Source organism: Acipenser ruthenus, chromosome 4 (genome assembly GCF_902713425.1).
Source record: "Acipenser ruthenus chromosome 4, fAciRut3.2 maternal haplotype, whole genome shotgun sequence".
Lineage (NCBI taxonomy): Eukaryota > Metazoa > Chordata > Actinopteri > Acipenseriformes > Acipenseridae > Acipenser > Acipenser ruthenus.
The window spans coordinates 25689431-25708003 of NC_081192.1; the positions used below are offsets into that span (position 1 = coordinate 25689431).

Sequence of the window (18573 nt, forward strand, 5' to 3'; positions counted from 1 at the left end):
TTATATTGTAAATAAAAACTTATGTTTAATATTGTCTGCAGGTATTCCTTTACGATGTAATGAAAATACATACCTACATTTATAAGTTGTTCTACATTAATGTACTATAATTTGTGCGACACCCTTCAACCTGGCTTTGCACAGTTTGGGAGTAACTTTCTTAAATATATATATATATATATATATATATATATATATATATATATATATATATAATGAGGTCATGGGGAAATAAAAAAATAAAAACAAAAAAAAACCCAGTGAATTATTTTTTATATAAGTAAATTACTGCGATGGACTGGCGTCCCATCCAGGGTGTAGTCCTGCCTGGCGCCCTGCGTCTGCCGGGTTAGGCTCCTGCTCACTGCGACCCTCTATAGGATTAAGCGGTTACAGATAATGGATGGATGGATAGATGGATAAGTAAATTAAAGTGAAATAACTTCCATTTTGGGTCCAGAATCATTTGTGATAAACATAAAAACTATAATAAAGGGAATATGCTGTTATTAAATATATAACTTGCAACTAATTCAACTTAAATAAAACGGGCTGAACAGGCAGTGGAATAAGAAAGGAGCACCTTTCGTACATTAACTTTACATTCAAAACGCAGACCAAATTTACCAATACAGTAATCAGTAGCCTAGCCTTTCGAATATCTGGGCCAGTAACTCCTGAAAAAACGACGTTTGTAAAACATGTCTTTAAGAACTAAATATGCCTGACGAGTTAGAAATAGTAAATCAAAATATAGTGAGAGTCAATGAGAAGTCCCCACAAACATGTGTGCGTGTATAATATATATATATATATATATATATATATATATATATATATATATATATATATATATATACACACACACACACACTACCGGTCAAAAGTTTTAGAACACCCCCATTTTTCCAGTTTTTATTGAAATTTAAGCAGTTCAAGTCCAGTGAATAACCTCAAATGGTGCAAGTCGCCGACTCTGGATCCAGCAAAAGAGCCCCAGACCATCACGCTTCCTCCTCCATGTTTGACAGTTGGTGTCACACACCGAGGAACCATCCTTTCGCCTACTCGACGGCGTACAAAAACCCTGCGTGATGAACCGAAGATTTCAAATTTTGATTCATCGGTCCATAAGACCTTCTTCCAGTCTTCAGTAGTCCACTGGCAGTGCTTCATGGCCCAGGCAAGCCTCTTTTTCTTATTTTGCCATCTTAGCAATGGCTTTCTTACTGCCACCCAACCTGTCAAACCTGCAGCTCGAAGTCTTCTCTTCACAGTTGAAACTGAGACTTGCTTACTTCGACCAGTGTTAAGCTGTGCTTGAAGCTGTTGTCCTGTGAGCCGCCTATCACGCAAGCTGTTGACTCTCAGAAACTTGTCTTCTGATTCTGTTGTGGCTTTGGGTCTGCCAGACCTCTTCCTGTCAGAGTTTCCTCCAGTTTCCAAGTGCCTTTTGATGGTGTAGGAAACTGTACTCACTGACACCTTGGCTTTCTTTGCAATTTCTCTAAAGGAAAGACCTACACTTTTAAGGGTTATAATGGTCTGTCTGTCTTCCTTTGTTAATTGCCTTTTTCTCGCCATTATGAGAGCAATATACTACTTCCTGCAGTACAATACTGTCCAAATAATGCTTAAGAGGGTGTAGTAACACAGTCTGTTCCAACACTGCTTTTATACAGACAGAGGGTTTGTAAGTAATCAACAAAAGTTGGGACACCTGTAGGAATCTTTCAAGACTTAATTTACTTCCAGTGCTGCAGAACAGCTGTAAGTTGTTAACCCATTACTTGTTCCCTGAAAAAGGCCTTTTTGTATAACTCTGAAATGTACATTATTTTTCAGTTTTTGGTAACCTAAACTTTTTTTTTTAACCTCTGGCAGTTTACCACTTACCTTTGTACCATTTCAGGTTATTCACTGGACCTGAACTGCTTAAATTTCAATAAAAACTGGAAAAATGGGGGTGTTCTAAAACTTGTGACCGATAGTGTATATCAAAGTATATGGAAGCATACTTTATTATTATTATTATTTATTTCTTAGCTGACGCCCTTATCCAGGGTGACTTACAATTGTTACAAGATATCACATTATTTTTACATACAATTACCCATTTATAAAGTTGGGTTTTTACTGGAGCAATCTAGGTAAAGTACCTTGCTCAAGGGTACAGCAGCAGTGTCCCCACCGGGGATTGAACCCACGACCCTCTGGTCAAGAGTCCAGAGCCCTAACCACTACTCCACACTGCTGCCCTTACTTTGAAATATGTTCCCTTATATTTCATACTATATGTTGGGACATATTTTAAAATATATATCAATGTGTGTCTAAAATACATTTAAATATATACAATTATATATTTTTTACCATGTATTTCAATATATTTTTGCAGCCATTGTTTAATATTTTAAAATATATTTTTTGTGTATTTTTTTCCGTATGGGCATATATTAGCTATTAGTGATCTTGATGCAATGGATATTCACCTGAAAACACTGATCTTTTATTGGCATCCCGCACTCCACTTTGGCTACCTATGAGAAACAACAAAACATTGTTTGTTTTTCTTTAGTCAAGAAAACAGGAAAAAATGCTTACCAAATGTGCATACATTTATGATTACTCAATATGTTATTTTATAAAAATGTATTAAGCACAGTTCTCAAATGAAGCAGCTGTTTATAAAGCTAAATGTGAAACTTGACAGGCATACAGGTAGCTTATGTATAGGAGCCAAAACAAATGATCTGAAGTTTAAAAAAACAAATAAACAAAAAACAGAAACCTGTTTCCCTACAACATGAGACTTTGAATGCTCCAAAAACAGCACTAAAACTGAACCACTTCACACAGTCTGTTATCGTTAGCTAGAATTTCCTGGTGAGTCCATTGATTGAATGTCCTTGTTATATGGAGGAATAGTTCTAAATAAACCTATATACTGTAGCTAAGGCACTTAGTTGACTTAAAACAGTGTAACCTTAAGCACAACTAGGTATATTGACATCTATTCATTTTTGTGGAAATACAAAAACAAAAAAAGTTTAAATTTGACTCCCTATTCCCTCCCTTTAGTCCATCCAACTGTAATCAACAGTAATAGACAGTATTTGTAGTTTCTGCTAAAATTAATGGGTATTTCAATTCAGTTTAAACAGAGCATGTACTTCAGTATCAAACTATATAATAGGGATACTTAGTTTAGTTACAACAGAGAAAAATTATACATAGAAATACAGCCTCACAACACAATACTGTGTACACTTTACATTGAAGTATGTTGCCTTACTTTTCTTTATTTATAAAATGTTACTTCCATTTAAATTGCTTTTTTCCATTTTCCTCAGTTAAAATAACATTCCAGTTTGTTGAAAAAAATCATTCTTGTGGTGTAACTTTTTTTTTTCTTGTTTAAACAGCATTCCAATCACAGCATGCAGACAACTGGCTTCTGACTTGTTTTATTTCAGTATTTTTTTGTTTTTTACAGCATGGAATTATTTATCAAAATGTCTTGCATTAACTATGTTAGAACTAAGGTTCTGCAAGATATTTTAATCATTTCCTAGCAAAATGCAATGTACTAGCACACATTGCATATATTTACAAAGCACAATGGACCATATTCAGAGAGCGTGTAAATTATTTTAGCTGTGCTTAAAAACTGATAAGTACATTTTAAGTGATTATTTAAATCAGTAGTAAAGGAAAGGAAAGGAAAAAAGAATGACAGGGTATTTGACTAAAAGAGCTTAAAACAAGACAACAAGCCCTATACCCTTGTTTAACAAATGCTATTGTATTTTGGTTAGCTTTTTACATTTACATTCAACATTACTTTTACACTTGCCTGCACTTGTATCTACAAGAACATAGGTAAACAGGACCCATCTCACATTTAGATGCACTTAGCTAAAATAGGTGTTTAAATAGTTTTTTTAATGCTTGAAGTTTCATTGAAAGCCCTTTCAGACATAAGTTCTTAACCCCAATTTACACTCGTGTAACTCTTAGCCATGTCTAAAGTTAAACACCCTTTACAAATATGGTACAATATTTATTTTGATTGTGTCATGGTAATCCAGTGTAACAGAATAGACATGGAAATCAAAGGTGGCAAAGGTGATTGTATTTACAGCAGCCGCATTTATCAGAGATTTGTAATAAAATGCAGGCCGCTGGCTCTCAATCATACTCCTAGAAAAAATAAAGGCAAAGCAAACAACGAAACAGAAGATAAACATTTTCTTTTCATTCATAAGAACTGAAAAAAAATATCAAATACAATGTTTTATTAAAATACTCATTATAGATAAAAAAAAAAACTTCCCTGGTTCCCTGAAATAGAAATGTAACCATTACCGAATGGGTATTTACCTCCTAAAGACCCGAATCCTGAATAGATCAAGACACGCCTCCGCGCTTCAGCAGGTACATTTCAAACAGTAGCAGGTGCTCAATCACAGCAGGACAGTGAATTCGAATAGGCTGCTTACCACTGATGACTTCACTAAATGGGCTCTCCAGGAAAAGCATAGAAGGTGAGAGCACACTTGGTAGTTTCGCAGTGTAACTTGAATTAATCCATGTTTGTGAGACAGTTATTATAGTCCATACAGAAGTGCTAACGTTTCGACGCTACTATCGTCTTCCTCAGAGTAATCTGGAGAAACTAGTATACATAGGCCCCATATAAACTTTAATTTAATTAGCAAGAACACCACTGGTCATTTACACATAATTGGAAAGACTTCCCATATAGGTATTTGTGATCTAATTGTCTACAAAAACCCATTATATACAGGTTTCAAAAGGGGCAAATATATTGAGATGATTCAATAATAATCACTGAATATTTGCATACTAAACATACATTAAATATCAATTTTAAATCAAAAAAGGAAAAAACAATACAGAAAAAGGAATATATTAAAATTCAAAAAGCACCTAATAATCCTGTTATAAGGAACAACATAATTACAGGGATTACTTCAAAGATGGTATTATATATACCAATAACAACTAGAGAAAACGAGAGAAACAAGGCTAAGCTAAGTTCTTCATTAAGTCCCCTCGGTTCTAAAGTATTCAGTGTATAAATCCAACAGCAGTCACGGCGTCGTAACCTATTAATCAAGTCCCCACCTCTACTTGAGAGACTAATCTTCTCTTTACCATAGAATTTCAAGGAAGATGCTGTGCCATGATTAGCTGTAATATAATGTCAGGCAATATCATAATCCATATTTCTATTACGTATAGCTGCTTTAATGCTCGGCTATTCATACTTTAAGGGCTCTTTTCATTTGGCCTACAGCATACATACAAGACCACACAGGCATTTAAGCATATTAACGACATGTGTCGTATTGCAGTTGAAAAACCTATTATTTTATACTTAGTGCCAGTGTGGATGGTAAAAGGCTTTTGTATCCATGGTATTGGCACAATGTGTACAATGGCTACAACGAAAACTACCTTCTGGTTTACAGTGAAGCCAATTCTTTGTAAGAGCTGCTCTTTGAGCTTGTGACCCAGTCGTGACCCCGCCCCCGAGGGATCAAAAGTACTGCTGTCATAGATCTCAGCGTCACTTTTCCTTCAAGCCTGCTTCGAATAATGGACGCAGCAACCTTGAAGGTTGTGGTTACATTTCTAACCCAACGTTCCCTTTCAAGTATGAAATGTAACCATTGCTGAACAATTGAGTATACTGGAAAGCTACAAGGCTAAGCCAAGAGTCTGCCTTGTGTGTTACCATTCGGCACCCCAGTAGCAAGTAGTTAGGGTGAAAAACTGAGAGTTTCACCTCTGTGCATGTGTTTTAAGGGTCGACTGGGAAGCCGCCTTTAACACCCTTAATCAGAGTTTTGAGGATCCACGACATTTAGCCTGTAGAACCTAGTGAAGGTATGGGGAGTAGGCCACACAGCCGCATTGCATATGTCCTTGACAGATGCACCCTGGAATAAAGCCCACGAAATTGCAAGGCCCCTGGTGGAATGGGCAGTGAGCTCTGGAGGGGGCAAGTTGGTCAGCTCATAGGCAGTCCTGACCATGTCTGCTATCCACTTGGACAGCCGTTGCTTAGACAGGGCTTGACCCCGGGGCTTTGCCCCATAGCTGACAAAAAATTGTTCAGACTGCCTCCAACTTTTTGTGCGGTCAACATAATATGCCAGGGCCCTTTCAGACTGGAAAAGAGGTGGGTGTATAACCTTTGTCCCGGCCTTTGTTAAAAAAAAAAAAGCAGGCTTTCACGATAGGGAATGCCTGCATCTCACTCACCGGCTTTGTGGAGGTGATAGCAAGCAAGAAAGTTGCTTTAAAAGATAGCAATTTCAGCTCAGCTGAACGCAGGGGTTCAGATGGAGGCTTCATGAGTGCATTAAGCACCATGTTTCGCCTCCATTGAGGGACAATGTCCTTCATAGGCGTCCGAAGCGGCCGAGCCCCTTTCAAAAATTGCCCCTCCAGGAAGTGAGCTCCTAGGGTCAATCTTGACGTGGCAAGCTGAAATAGCTGCCAGATAGACCTTGAACATGGAGGGGGATTTCCCTTCGTCAAAAAGGTCCTGAAAAAATTGCAGTACAACTGCCATGGGACAAGACATGGGGTAAAACCCACGAGGCAGACACCACGTCTGGAAGACACTCCAATTGTACCCATACTAGGAATGCGTGGATGCTGGCCTGGCATTCTGTAGGGTGTCAATAACCCTGTTGGAAAGTCCCAGTCCCTTGGCTGAGCAGGCTGTGGTGCGTCGGCAGTCTCCACGATTGGTTGCTCAGGAGCTGAATCAGGGGACTGTGGGAGGCAAAAAGGTCTATCTCTGAGCTGGTAGGGACTCCCCTTGAGAGAATGTATGCCGACCAGTTCATCAGCCCGGGCAGATGAACTGCCCAAAGTGAGAGGAGGTTCTTGTGTACCCACAGCAAAAGATCGCAGGACACCCTGGTGGTTGATGTAGGCCACCACTATTGAGTTGTCTGTGCGTATAAGCAAATGTCTCCCTTGAACTTTGTGTAAAAAAATCTGCAAGGCCAGGTAAACTTCCTGCAGCTCTAAAACATTGATGTGGAGGCCCTTCCATGGGGGTTTCCACACACCTTGCACACCCTGTCCATTCCACACAGCGCCCCAGACCAAGCTGGATGCGTCCGTGGTGACAACATCCCTTCTGGTGACACTGCCCAGCGCTACACCTAGGCATAGATGGGCCGGCTGTTTCCACCAAGAGAGTGCCCTTAGACAGAGGTGAGACACTGTCAATAGGCGGTCACGAACCAGGCCTGCAAAGGATGCATGTGCAGGAGACCCAATTTAAGGGTCTGGGAAACTGTTGCCATCAGGCCCAGAAGTTTCTGGAATGTTACTACTGTAAGCAATCTTGAGCTGAAAGGGCTGTAAACATGTGGCTATTCTCTGCACTCTGCCATCCGACAGAGTGGCCAGCATGTACCTGGAGTCCAAGCACACTCCGAGATAGGAGGGTGTCTGAGAAGGTGTGAGCTGGCTCTTCAAATGATTCACCGCAAGGCCCAACCATTGAAAATGGCCAGTGACAAGTTCCGTGTGGGCATCTGCCGGTGCTGGAGACTCATTGTCAACATCTTGAACCACCTTCGTGTCAGATACAGGTTGACCTGTCTGAGGTGAAGTATCGGTCTGAGGCCACCGTCACGCTTTGGCACTAGGAAGTACCTGGAGTAGAACCATTAGAACCCTTCCTCCATCTTGAGGGGGTCTATCATGCGACTTGCCCATTTTTGCAGCAGAGTTGCCATCTTCTGAAACACCACAGCGGTGTGATTAAAACTGATGTTGTAGTCACGCCCCGAAAGGAAGGGGGACCTTGCTTGAATTGTAGTGAATAGCCGGTCTGAACAGTAGTAAGCACCCAGATGGAAAACGGGGCCCTGGGCCAGTGGCAGCAAACTCCTTGGGCTGCTGTTTTGCCTGTGGCTTAGCCTGCACCTTCTGTCTTTGTGCAGGGCAGCGGAATCTATTATGTCCTCCGTGGCAAGCAGCCGTAGGCTGGTCCCGAAGGGAAGCAGGCAAACCAGTTCCTTAATGGATTCTTGCATACGGTGAGAGCACTGTAGCATCTCGTCTGCTGTGGGACCAAACGTATGCCCTGGAGTCACCGGGGCATCCAACAGCAGTGCTTTGTCCATGTCCATGAATCATGGGGAAAGTCAAAACTGCCTGCGGGCCGCTACCAGAGCAGCCAGGTTTCTGCCTAGAGCCTGTCTGTTGAGTTTGGACACACGGAGCAGGTTTTTGTTCACCAGGCGCAGCTCATCCAGCTGTTGTGGTGAGGGCCTGTGGTTCGTAGAGAGGGACCGCAGGAAATGCGACTGGTAAGCTACCAGGATACTGTTTATAATCCCTGCAATGAAAATTAAAAACTCCAAATTGGATAGGACATGGTAAACATCTGGATTTTCTTGGCACTTATTATCAATACTCAAATATTAAATGCTGAAGCTTTCAATTTTTTAATGCTTTGATTGTCTTATTAAACTTGAAGCTGCTTAGCCAGCAAAATTAAGAAGATAACTTCTTACTTTTTTTAAATTTTTTTTTTAAAGAGTTTAATAACAATGGGGGAATGCTATCTTCTATCAAACTGTTGACTGAGGGGTAATTGTTGCCTGTGATAGGGTTAGCGGTTACCCCACTGTGGAAAAACGAGGAATAACAGGAAATGACTGCGGATCCTTTGCTCTTACAGAGCAGCTGGCTGCTGATCAGATGCAAGCACTGGCACGCAACAATGTAGAGAAAGCCAGTACCAACATCAGCTCTTCACCTTCCAGGAGTCACTGTGGAGTTATGAACAAACCATTTTTTTTCTACTCATTACTCAGGTACTGTACCATTCCAATATTCAGGTTTGGGTCTCATAAAGGCTGATACAGACCTGATCCCCACAGCTGCATTTGGGCTCAATCAGTCTTTGATTTAAAACAGAAAACATTCAATCCAAAAATACCTCTGAGCAAGAAAGGGTCCTGTGTTATTTAAATTGTATTTTGTTTGAATGAGAAATTTGCATCTAACTACTATAGAATTACAAGTCCAATGATCTATTCTATGTAGGTATCTATACTTACAAGTTCATAGTTACTGTACTTTAACCTTGTGGGTGTTACTGTAGTAAAACGGTTTAAAAACTAAACGAAAAAAGAAACACTAAACACCATTTACATACTGGTAATTTATATAATATAGAAATGTACATATAAGTTACAACCCAATATAACATAATGTATAGTTGCATACCTCTTGCCATGAAAAAAAAACCTGCAAAACTACATTACAAATGTAGTTGAGGTCCTTGTTCAATCCTAAATCTTACCTAACAAAATGTAGACCCTAATAATCATTCTAACTGGTTTTGATAAATAACTTTTAAATGTAAAGGAATAAGACATAAAAGAAACACAATGTTAATGTTGACTTTATTGCATGTGTGAGAAGCCATGTGACTGACTGATCTTGCCAAGAAAAAAAAGCGATAAAATGGTGGCAAAGCTTGTCCAGAAAATCCTGATCAGCAGTACAAAAAAAGAAAAAAAAAACTGCTTCCAGCATAGAGGTGCCAGAAATTCCTTTTCTATAGTTTTATGCCAAAATGTAGACCAGGCCCTCTCTACTCAAGGCTTTAACACTAGAACCGCCATGGCAGTCATTTTGATGGTTTGAGGTTTTCTAATTTAAATTACTCTGCGTGTCTGAAAGTTATGCGGTTGTCCATATACAGTACTGTGCAAAAGTTTTAGGCAGGTGTGAAAAAATGCTGTAAAGTAAGAATGCTTTCAAAAATAGACATGTTAATAGATTATATTTATCAATTAACTAAATGCATAGTGAGTGAACAGAAGAAAAATCTAAATCAAATCTATATTTGGTGTGACCAACCTTTGCCTTCAAAACAGCATCAATTCTTCTAGGTACACTTGCACAAAGTCAGGGATTTTGTAGGCACATAGTCAGGTGTATGATTAAACAATTATACCAAACAGGTGCTAATGATCATCAATTCAATATGTAGGTTGAAACACAATCATTAACCGAAACAGAAACAGCTGTGTAGGAAGAATAAAACTGGGTGAGGAACAGCCAAACTCAGTTGACAAGGTGAGGTTGCTGAAGACAGTTTACTGTCAAAAGTCAGACACCATGGCAAGACTGAGCACAGCAACAAGACACAAGGTAGTTATACTGCATCAGCAAGGTCTCTCCCAGGCAGAAATTTCAAGGCAGACAGGGGTTTCCAGATGTGCTGTCCAAGCTCTTATGAAGAAGCACAAAGAAACGGGCAACGTTGAGGACCGTAGACGCAGTGGTCGGCCAAGGAAACTTACTGCAGCAGATGAAAGACACATCATGCTTAGTTCCCTTCGCAATCGGAAGATGTCCAGCAGTGCCATCAGCTCAGAATTGGCAGAAAACAGTGGGACCCTGGTACACCCATCTACTGTCCGGAGAAGTCTGGTCAGAAGTGGCCTTCATGGATGACTTGCGGCCAAAAACCATACCTCCGACATGGAAACAAGGCCAAGCGACTCAACTATGCACGAAAACACAGGAACTGGGGTGCAGAAGAATGGCAGCAGGTGCTCTGGACTGATGAGTCAAAATTTGAAATATTTGGCTGTAGCAGAAGGCAGTTTGTTCGCCGAAGGGCTGGAGAGCGGTACACGAATGAGTGTCTGCAGGCAACAGTGAAGCATGGTGGAGGTTCCTTGCAAGTTTGGGGCTGCATTTCTGCAAATGGAGTTGGGGATTTGGTCAGAATTAATGGTCTCCTCAATGCTGAGAAGTACAGGCAGATACTTATCCATCATTCAATACCATCAGGGAGGCATCTGATTGGCCCCAAATTTATTCTGCAGCATGACAACGACCCTAAACATACAGCGAAAGTCATTAAGAACCATCTTCAGCGTAAAGAAGTACAAGGAGTCCTGGAAGTGATGGTATGGCCCCCACAGAGCCCTGATCTCAACATCGTCTGGGATTACATGAAGAGAGAGAAGAAACTGAGGCTGCCTAAATCCACAGAAGAACTGTGGTTAGTTCTCCAAGATGTTTGGGCCAACCTACCTGCCGAGTTCCTTCAAAAACTGTGTGCAAGTGTACCTAGAAGAATTGATGCTGTTTTGAAGGCAAAGTGTGGTCACACCAAATATTGTTTTGATGTAGATTTTTCTTCTGTTCACTCACTTTGCAATTTGTTAATTGATAAATATAAACTATTAACATGTCTATTTTTGAAAGCATTCTTACTTTACAGCATTTTTTCACACCTGCCTAAAACTTTTGCACAGTACTGTATGACTTTTCCTAAATACATGTATTAAATACCCTGACGGCGTTTGAAAGGCAGGATCACGAAAATAAGGAAGTTATAATCCCGCCCACCTAGAACCGCCAGAGCAGTCATTTTGACTGCCTTTTACAATACATGTTTTTATTTTGAATATAACCTACAATATTCTATTTTGTTTTTATATACAAACCTGTTGTTATCTCTACTGGACCTGGCAGCCATCAATTCCTTTGTTTTGTACAAGGAATGCACCAGGGAAAATAGCAGTAGGAAAGATTTCATCTTGAAGCTTGCCACAGCGCTTTGGCAGAAACATTATGATCAGAAAACTGCAAAGCAGCAGGCTGCAGCAGCTCAACCTGGATTCCGTGCTGCACCGAGTGGGTATGCAAGAGAAAACATATGTTACTTTCGTTTTAAATTAAAAACTACTTTCGTTTTTACACACACGTTTCTTTTGAAATGTTTATTTTATTATAGTTTTTCATTTTGTGAAGTAGTGCTTTATATGTGGTAAGTTAGAAAATAACCCTTTTATGTGTAATTCTTCATTTAAATATGGCATTTCAGCTGTGCAGATGTTTGATATGATGTGCTTGAATACAACTTTTGAGTTTGTCTTACATTTTAATACTGATGTTGTTTAAAATGTAACCGTCATAATAACTACCGGCAGCGGTTTTAGGTATGAGTATAACCGCGGCACTTCTAGTGTTAAGGCAGTGCTGAAGGGAGATGGTGGATCTAGTGAAGATGGGACAGACTTCCTGGATGTTTATTAAGGGGAATAAACAAAAGTGATTATAAGACAACCTTTAAACAGCCCACAATGTATTGTGACCATCCCTGGGAGGGTGGGGGTCCCTCGGGGGTTAACTTGTGTGAGTGGGTGACTGTGAGTGCATGCTGGAGGCGAGGTGTAGGGAGGAAGGTATGTGAGTGATTGGAGGGGAACAGGGATTGAGCGAGGGCATAAATAGGGGGCACAGTACCATCGACCACCGGTCTTGGCGCGAACGGTAGAAGTGGCAGGATAGAGCGTGAGGAAAGGGAAAGAAAGAACAAAAAGAACGAAATATCGAATCACCAGTTTATTTTGTGTTTGCTCCCAGTACCCTTCCCTTGCTTATATTTATTTTGCTGTTTAAATAAATACAGGCTCAAGCCTTTAAAATACCTACCTTGTCTGACTCCATTCATCCTGGAACCTAGCAACGTTACAGTATACATAATTACTTCTTGTAAGATCAAAAAGACAGTACTTATGAACCGGTCCTTCCAGTTTTAACAAGGCAATCCAAGGCCCTGGGTGTAAATTCAACTGATTAAAATCCATCCCCCAGGACTCTTCCTTTAGTACTATTAAGCCACATAGGCAGACAGAGAAGGAGTTTTATAGTCTGTCTCTGAGACTTTCAAAGTGGAACTTTTGTTATATAATTAGGTAATAATGCTAATTCTTTAAATAGCAGTTTGAGTAAGTTTTTTACATTACACAGAGTTCACATAGAGCTTTTTTGGCCTTAGTGTAAGACAATCTGACAACAAACAGGATATCCTTTGTTACACTGAGCATTGGACTTTTAGTGAGTGCTGCAAGTGTTGAACCAAAACCAGTACACTATGCATTAATGAATAGCATTTATTAATCCAAAAAAACAAAATAAGTGATGAAAGTGTTACAGATTCTAAATGTCAATTACTTTCAAGTAAAAAAACTGAAAGTTACTAAATAAAATCTTGTAACCTACAACTTTAATCTGCAGTCCTGTTTAGTCCTACTGCATGTTCCAGTGTATGACTGAAGCAAAGGTCTTGTATTTTGATTTCAGAAAGCACCAAAAAGTTATGCCAGCCCTCGCGGGATGGTTAATGTCAGTCCACAAACTGTCACGACTATTTGCATGGCATGCTCCCTACATGTTTCCAGCGTCTGTGTTGCAAATAACTTTTGTCAATTGAGAGATTTTCTAGAAGCAAAATTACGTAATAGAACCAGTCTGAATTTCGATCTTGCGGGACTAGTAGAATTTCTATCTTTGTTACAAAACAGGATGTGAAGGATGTTGGCTGGCAGCAGTTTCACATCACATTAAAATCTTTAAGCACCTCTTTGTGCCTATAACCTGATAAATGTGGTACAAATAATTCAGGGTATCTGCAGGAAGTACAATGCTATTATATTTGGGTATACTGTATTTTTAAAGCAAGTGGCCCATTTTTAGAGTGGTTCTGAAAAAATCTTGAAAAGTACAGCTTTTATTATTATTATTATTTGTTTTAATTATTATTGTAACTGGGCCTTTTGTAGTACTGTTCCAAAGTAGAAAAAAAGATTTAATACTGCCACTTTTAACCACTGTGCTAAACATAATAATGCAGATAGTGGTTCGTGAGAACATTTTAAAGGTTGGGAACTACTGTCAGATTGTATCAAGTATTTATTTACTGTGTTTATTTTCCATTTGTTTACAGTCCAATAATGTCACTGTGATGGCAAAATGAAGGAGCCAAAGGTTAATATTTTGCTTAAAGCAAAATAAAGATAATGCCACTGTTATTAGTGTTTTTATTGTTTCTTTTTTTATTTTAGTTTAGCATTAATATCAGAACACTGTGACAACTGGAGATAGACATCTTGTAATGCATATACTTTATATGAATTAACATGATTAAACTGTCTCTATCTCAGATTTAGCCACATCTAGCTAAACAGGCTTTTAATGACTTTTATAAATACCTGTTGAAGTTTCATTACACTCCCTTTTACTTATATTTGCACTTGCATAACTCTAAGCCTAAAGTTAAACATCCGATAAACACGCTTTACAAATGCAGTCTATTTGCTGAAGTATTAACACTTCTATATAAAGCTATTTCTTTATCAACCAGTTATCTTAAATAAAAATCATCCATCTTAAACTGTGTATGATTGATTTGACGCCAGTCTAAAATGCCTAAATTACATCATACATTTACTTTTGCCAAGGAGTCTGAAATTTCAGACTTTCGAGGTGACAGCAGAATAATAAAATGCAAAGATGTTTGGCCAATATCTTGCCTCTGGGGACTTTGATAAAACAAACGTTTCCTAAGTCAATCATTCTCAAACTATGTTGAACATCTCTTTGAAACATTAACAAAAACGTCATGTTCGTGTAGACCATCAGGCACAGTGTAAATCATTCAGTCGATAATTACAACAGTGCCCTGAAACGTGATTAAAACAGCACATTTTAAAATTTTCTAATTTACTGAGACTAATCTGGAATGTAATTTTGCTGGAGGAAATTGTCAGTATGTTTACGTACACAACATATTGTATGAGTATTGCAAATATGTATTCTGAATAATAATTTAATATTCTAACTTTTATTCCATGTTTACATGCATACATACATATCCAGAATACTACACACTTGTAATTTTGTGCAATGCCAAAATTACAAGCAAGACTGGTCTAAAAGGAGTATTTTGATGTTGTTCCTAAATGTATTAACTATATGTGGCAATGTGCCCCGTCCCTGTGTGCATTTGTGTGTTGCGTGCGTGTGTTAATGTTGGTGTATAGTCATTGGTACACGGGATATAAACGGGTCTGTGTTTCACGTGTATTTAAAAAGTGTATATTTGTATTTAGGCACGGGATTGCACATCACGCACGTGCATTTAAAATATAATGTGTGGCACGGGGTTGCACGTAATGAATTCACGTGCTGGGATTCAAGTGAATAATTAATTAGTAATTGAATCCCAGCACAAACAGTATATATAGATGCACGTTTCTGTCACTCGGGGTTAGGTGTTCAGTGAGTGGAGAACGGGATTGGAGACGGAGGTAATAAGAAGAAGAAGAAGAATAGTTAAGTGTTTTCACTCACCGTGTTTGTTTGTCTCCGTGCACCGTTTGTCTGTGTAGTCCGTTTTGTTTGTCTATTTATTTTGGCGTGTAGTGCCGTGTCCAGTGTTTTTGTCTGTTCCAACCTTTTATTTTCTGTTCTGTTTATTAAATGCTGAACGCGATCACGCGTTCAGCCTCACCAAAACCCCATCTCTCTGTCGTTTGTGTTCCTGTTTCTGGTCTGACGCCACCCACTCCGGCCGTCTTTGTGACACGTGGTGTCCTGCGTGGGATCGACAGCGCCTCCAGGACTCAGGCCAGAGCAGGAACCGCAGTTTTGGATTTAAAAAAAAATATATAAAATAAAAAAATGGCAGAAGACGCCATCAAAGTGCGGGACTGGATGCTGGAAAATGCTGGGCTGGAGGCCCAGTCTATACCAGTAGTCGTCCAGTTCCTGCAGTTTATGGATAGGGAACGATGGGAGGCTTATGCAAGGGAGCAGACCGTAAGCACCTGGGAGGAAGGTGTGGGTTTGGTCCTCAGCTACCTGGAGGCAATTATAAGTGGAACAGCAGCCCAGGTAGCAGTCCCACCAGCAGAGGAAGAATGCCTGCTGTCCCCGTCTCCACCAGCAGAGGAAGAATTCCTGCTGGTTTTGCCTCCACAGCCCAAGCGGGAGGAGCCTGAGCGTCCACAGCCCAAGCGGGAGGAGCCTGAACGTCCTACGCCTGAGTGGGAGGAGCCCGAACGTCCTACGCCTGAGTGGGAGGAGCCCGAACGTCCTACGCCTGAGTGGGAGGAGCCCGAACGTCCACAGCCTGAGTGGGAGGAGCCCGAACGTCCACAGCCCAAAAGGGAGGAGTCGGTGTGTCCACAGCCCAACAGGGAGGCGTCGGTGCGTCCACAGCCCAACAGGGAGGAGTCGGTGCGTCCACAGCCCAACAGGGAGGAGTCGGGGCGTCCACAGCCCAAAAGGGAGGAGTCGGTGCGTCCATAGCCCGAAGAGAGGGAAGTCGGGGCTTCCACAGCCCTAGGACCCAAGCTGCCAGCAGAGGGTGAATACCTGCTGGTCCCACCTCCACCAGCAGAGGGTGAATGCCTGCTGGTTCCACCTCCACCGCAGTGGGAGGACTGCTTGCCCCTCCCACCTCCACCAGCAGAGGGTGAATACCTGCTGGTTCCACCTCCACCGCAGTGGGAGGACTGCTTGCCCCTCCCACCTCCACCAGCAGAGGGTGAATACCTGCTGGTTCCACCACCGCCAGGAGCAGAGGAGCTGGAGCTGCCTCTGCCTCCACCACCGCCAGGAGCAGAGGAGCTGGAGCTGCCTCTGCCTCCACCACCGCCAGGAGCAGAGGAGCTGGAGCTACCTCTGCCTCCACCACCGCCAGGAGCAGAGGAGCTGGAGCTGCCTCTGCCACCGCCCGGAGCAGAGGAGCAGGAGCTGCCTCTGCTGCCCGTACCTCCGCAGGGAGTACGGTGGCCGGAGCCCCAGAAAGGGGAGCTGCCGGCCACGAAGAAGGGGGAGGAGGTCTGGAGACCACCAACCCCAGCAGCAGTTTCGCTGCCGGAGATCGTGGGGGAGGTCAGGAGACCTGCTCCCACTGCAGCAGTTTCGCTGCCGGAGATCGTGGGGGAGGTCTGGAGACCTGCTCCCACTGCAGCAGTTTCGCTGCCGGAGATCGTGGGGGAGGTCCGGAGACCTGCTCCCACTGCAGCTTCTTCGCTGCCGGCAGTACTGTGGTCGGAGCCCCACCAAAGGGAGCTACCGGCTACAAAGACAGGGGGAGAGGTCAGGAGACCACTTTCCCCAGCAGCAGTTTCGCTGCAGGAGCAAACCAACAGGCTGTCAGCCGTGCCACTACCGGCAGGGGTGCTGACAGCATGGCCAGCCATGGGCCCACTGAAGCCTCCCTTCCCAGCCCGAGACTTTGTCCTGGACTGCTGGATTTTTAAGGGGGGAGGTGGCCGTTGAGGCCATGTGTGCTGCGCACAAGGGGGGGTATATGTGGCAATGTGCCCCGTCCCTGTGTGCATTTGTGTGTTGCGTGCGTGTGTTAATGTTGGTGTATAGTCATTGGTACACGGGATATAAACGGGTCTGTGTTTCACGTGTATTTAAAAAGTGTATATTTGTATTTAGGCACGGGATTGCACATCACGCACGTGCATTTAAAATATAATGTGTGGCACGGGGTTGCACGTAATGAATTCACGTGCTGGGATTCAAGTGAATAATTAATTAGTAATTGAATCCCAGCACAAACAGTATATATAGATGCACGTTTCTGTCACTCGGGGTTAGGTGTTCAGTGAGTGGAGAACGGGATTGGAGACGGAGGTAATAAGAAGAAGAAGAAGAATAGTTAAGTGTTTTCACTCACCGTGTTTGTTTGTCTCCGTGCACCGTTTGTCTGTGTAGTCCGTTTTGTTTGTCTATTTATTTTGGCGTGTAGTGCCGTGTCCAGTGTTTTTGTCTGTTCCAACCTTTTATTTTCTGTTCTGTTTATTAAATGCTGAACGCGATCACGCGTTCAGCCTCACCAAAATCCCATCTCTCTGTCGTTTGTGTTCCTGTTTCTGGTCTGACGCCACCCACTCCGGCCGTCTTTGTGACACTATAATATATAAAACTGCACACCATTTCAGCTTCATTGTAACTATTCCTTCAAATACACTGACAACTGCTCCCTAGCCATCAACTGCTGAAATATCTGTAGTTGGAGGCAAACTTCAACCCAACACTATGGACATAGTATTATTCATAACATTTAGAAGGGAGTTTAATGTTTTTCTCCATTAATATTTGTATATTTGCTATATGTGCTATATTTCTATTTTGTACTGCATCAGCCTGTCAATTCCGTAAACACACACTGTTTATATATATATATATATATATATATATATATATATATATATATACACACACACACACAGTCGCAGACAAAAGTATTTCGTCAGTTAAAAAAAAAACAGTGATTTCTATAATTTATAATTATTCTATTGAAAAATATAAATGAAATTAGAGATTCAGCTTTATAATAAAACAAAAATTATTACATAACATGCATGCAATGAAAAATAACATGCACAAACTAATTTCATACTTTGACAAAAGTATTTGGGCAATCAACATATTTCGTATGAAACCCATTCGTTGCTAATTATTGACAATTATCATGATTGAAAACCAACACCTAATGATAATTATAGAATAAATAAATACATAATCAAGTGCTGAAAAATACATTGGAAAGTTGTGATTCAGAAAAGCAACACAAATTGTTAAAACTAAAGAGTACAGCAACGATCTCACAATGGCAGTGATACAACTAAAAGAAAAAGGAGAAACTACCAGAAAAATAGCAGAAATACTTGT

At 41.0% G+C, this 18573-nt stretch overlaps 1 protein-coding gene across 7 annotated transcripts in view; it reads right to left on the bottom strand.

The window, feature by feature from the left end:
• LOC117399457 (uncharacterized protein C8orf34 homolog) overlaps positions 1–18573 on the bottom strand; it is a 142718-nt gene that overhangs the window by 6041 nt on the left and 118104 nt on the right. For 5 of the 7 annotated variants that reach the window (XM_059022238.1, XM_059022235.1, XM_059022234.1 and 2 more), the window contains 2 exons: positions 2493–2540; positions 290–374 (listed from right to left, as the gene is read on the bottom strand). In XM_059022238.1, coding sequence (XP_058878221.1) covers positions 290–374; positions 2493–2540 — 133 coding nt within the window. The remainder of the gene's footprint in view (positions 1–289; positions 375–2492; positions 2541–18573) is intronic. The other 2 variants (XM_033998622.3, XM_033998620.3) reach the window with 1 other exon arrangement.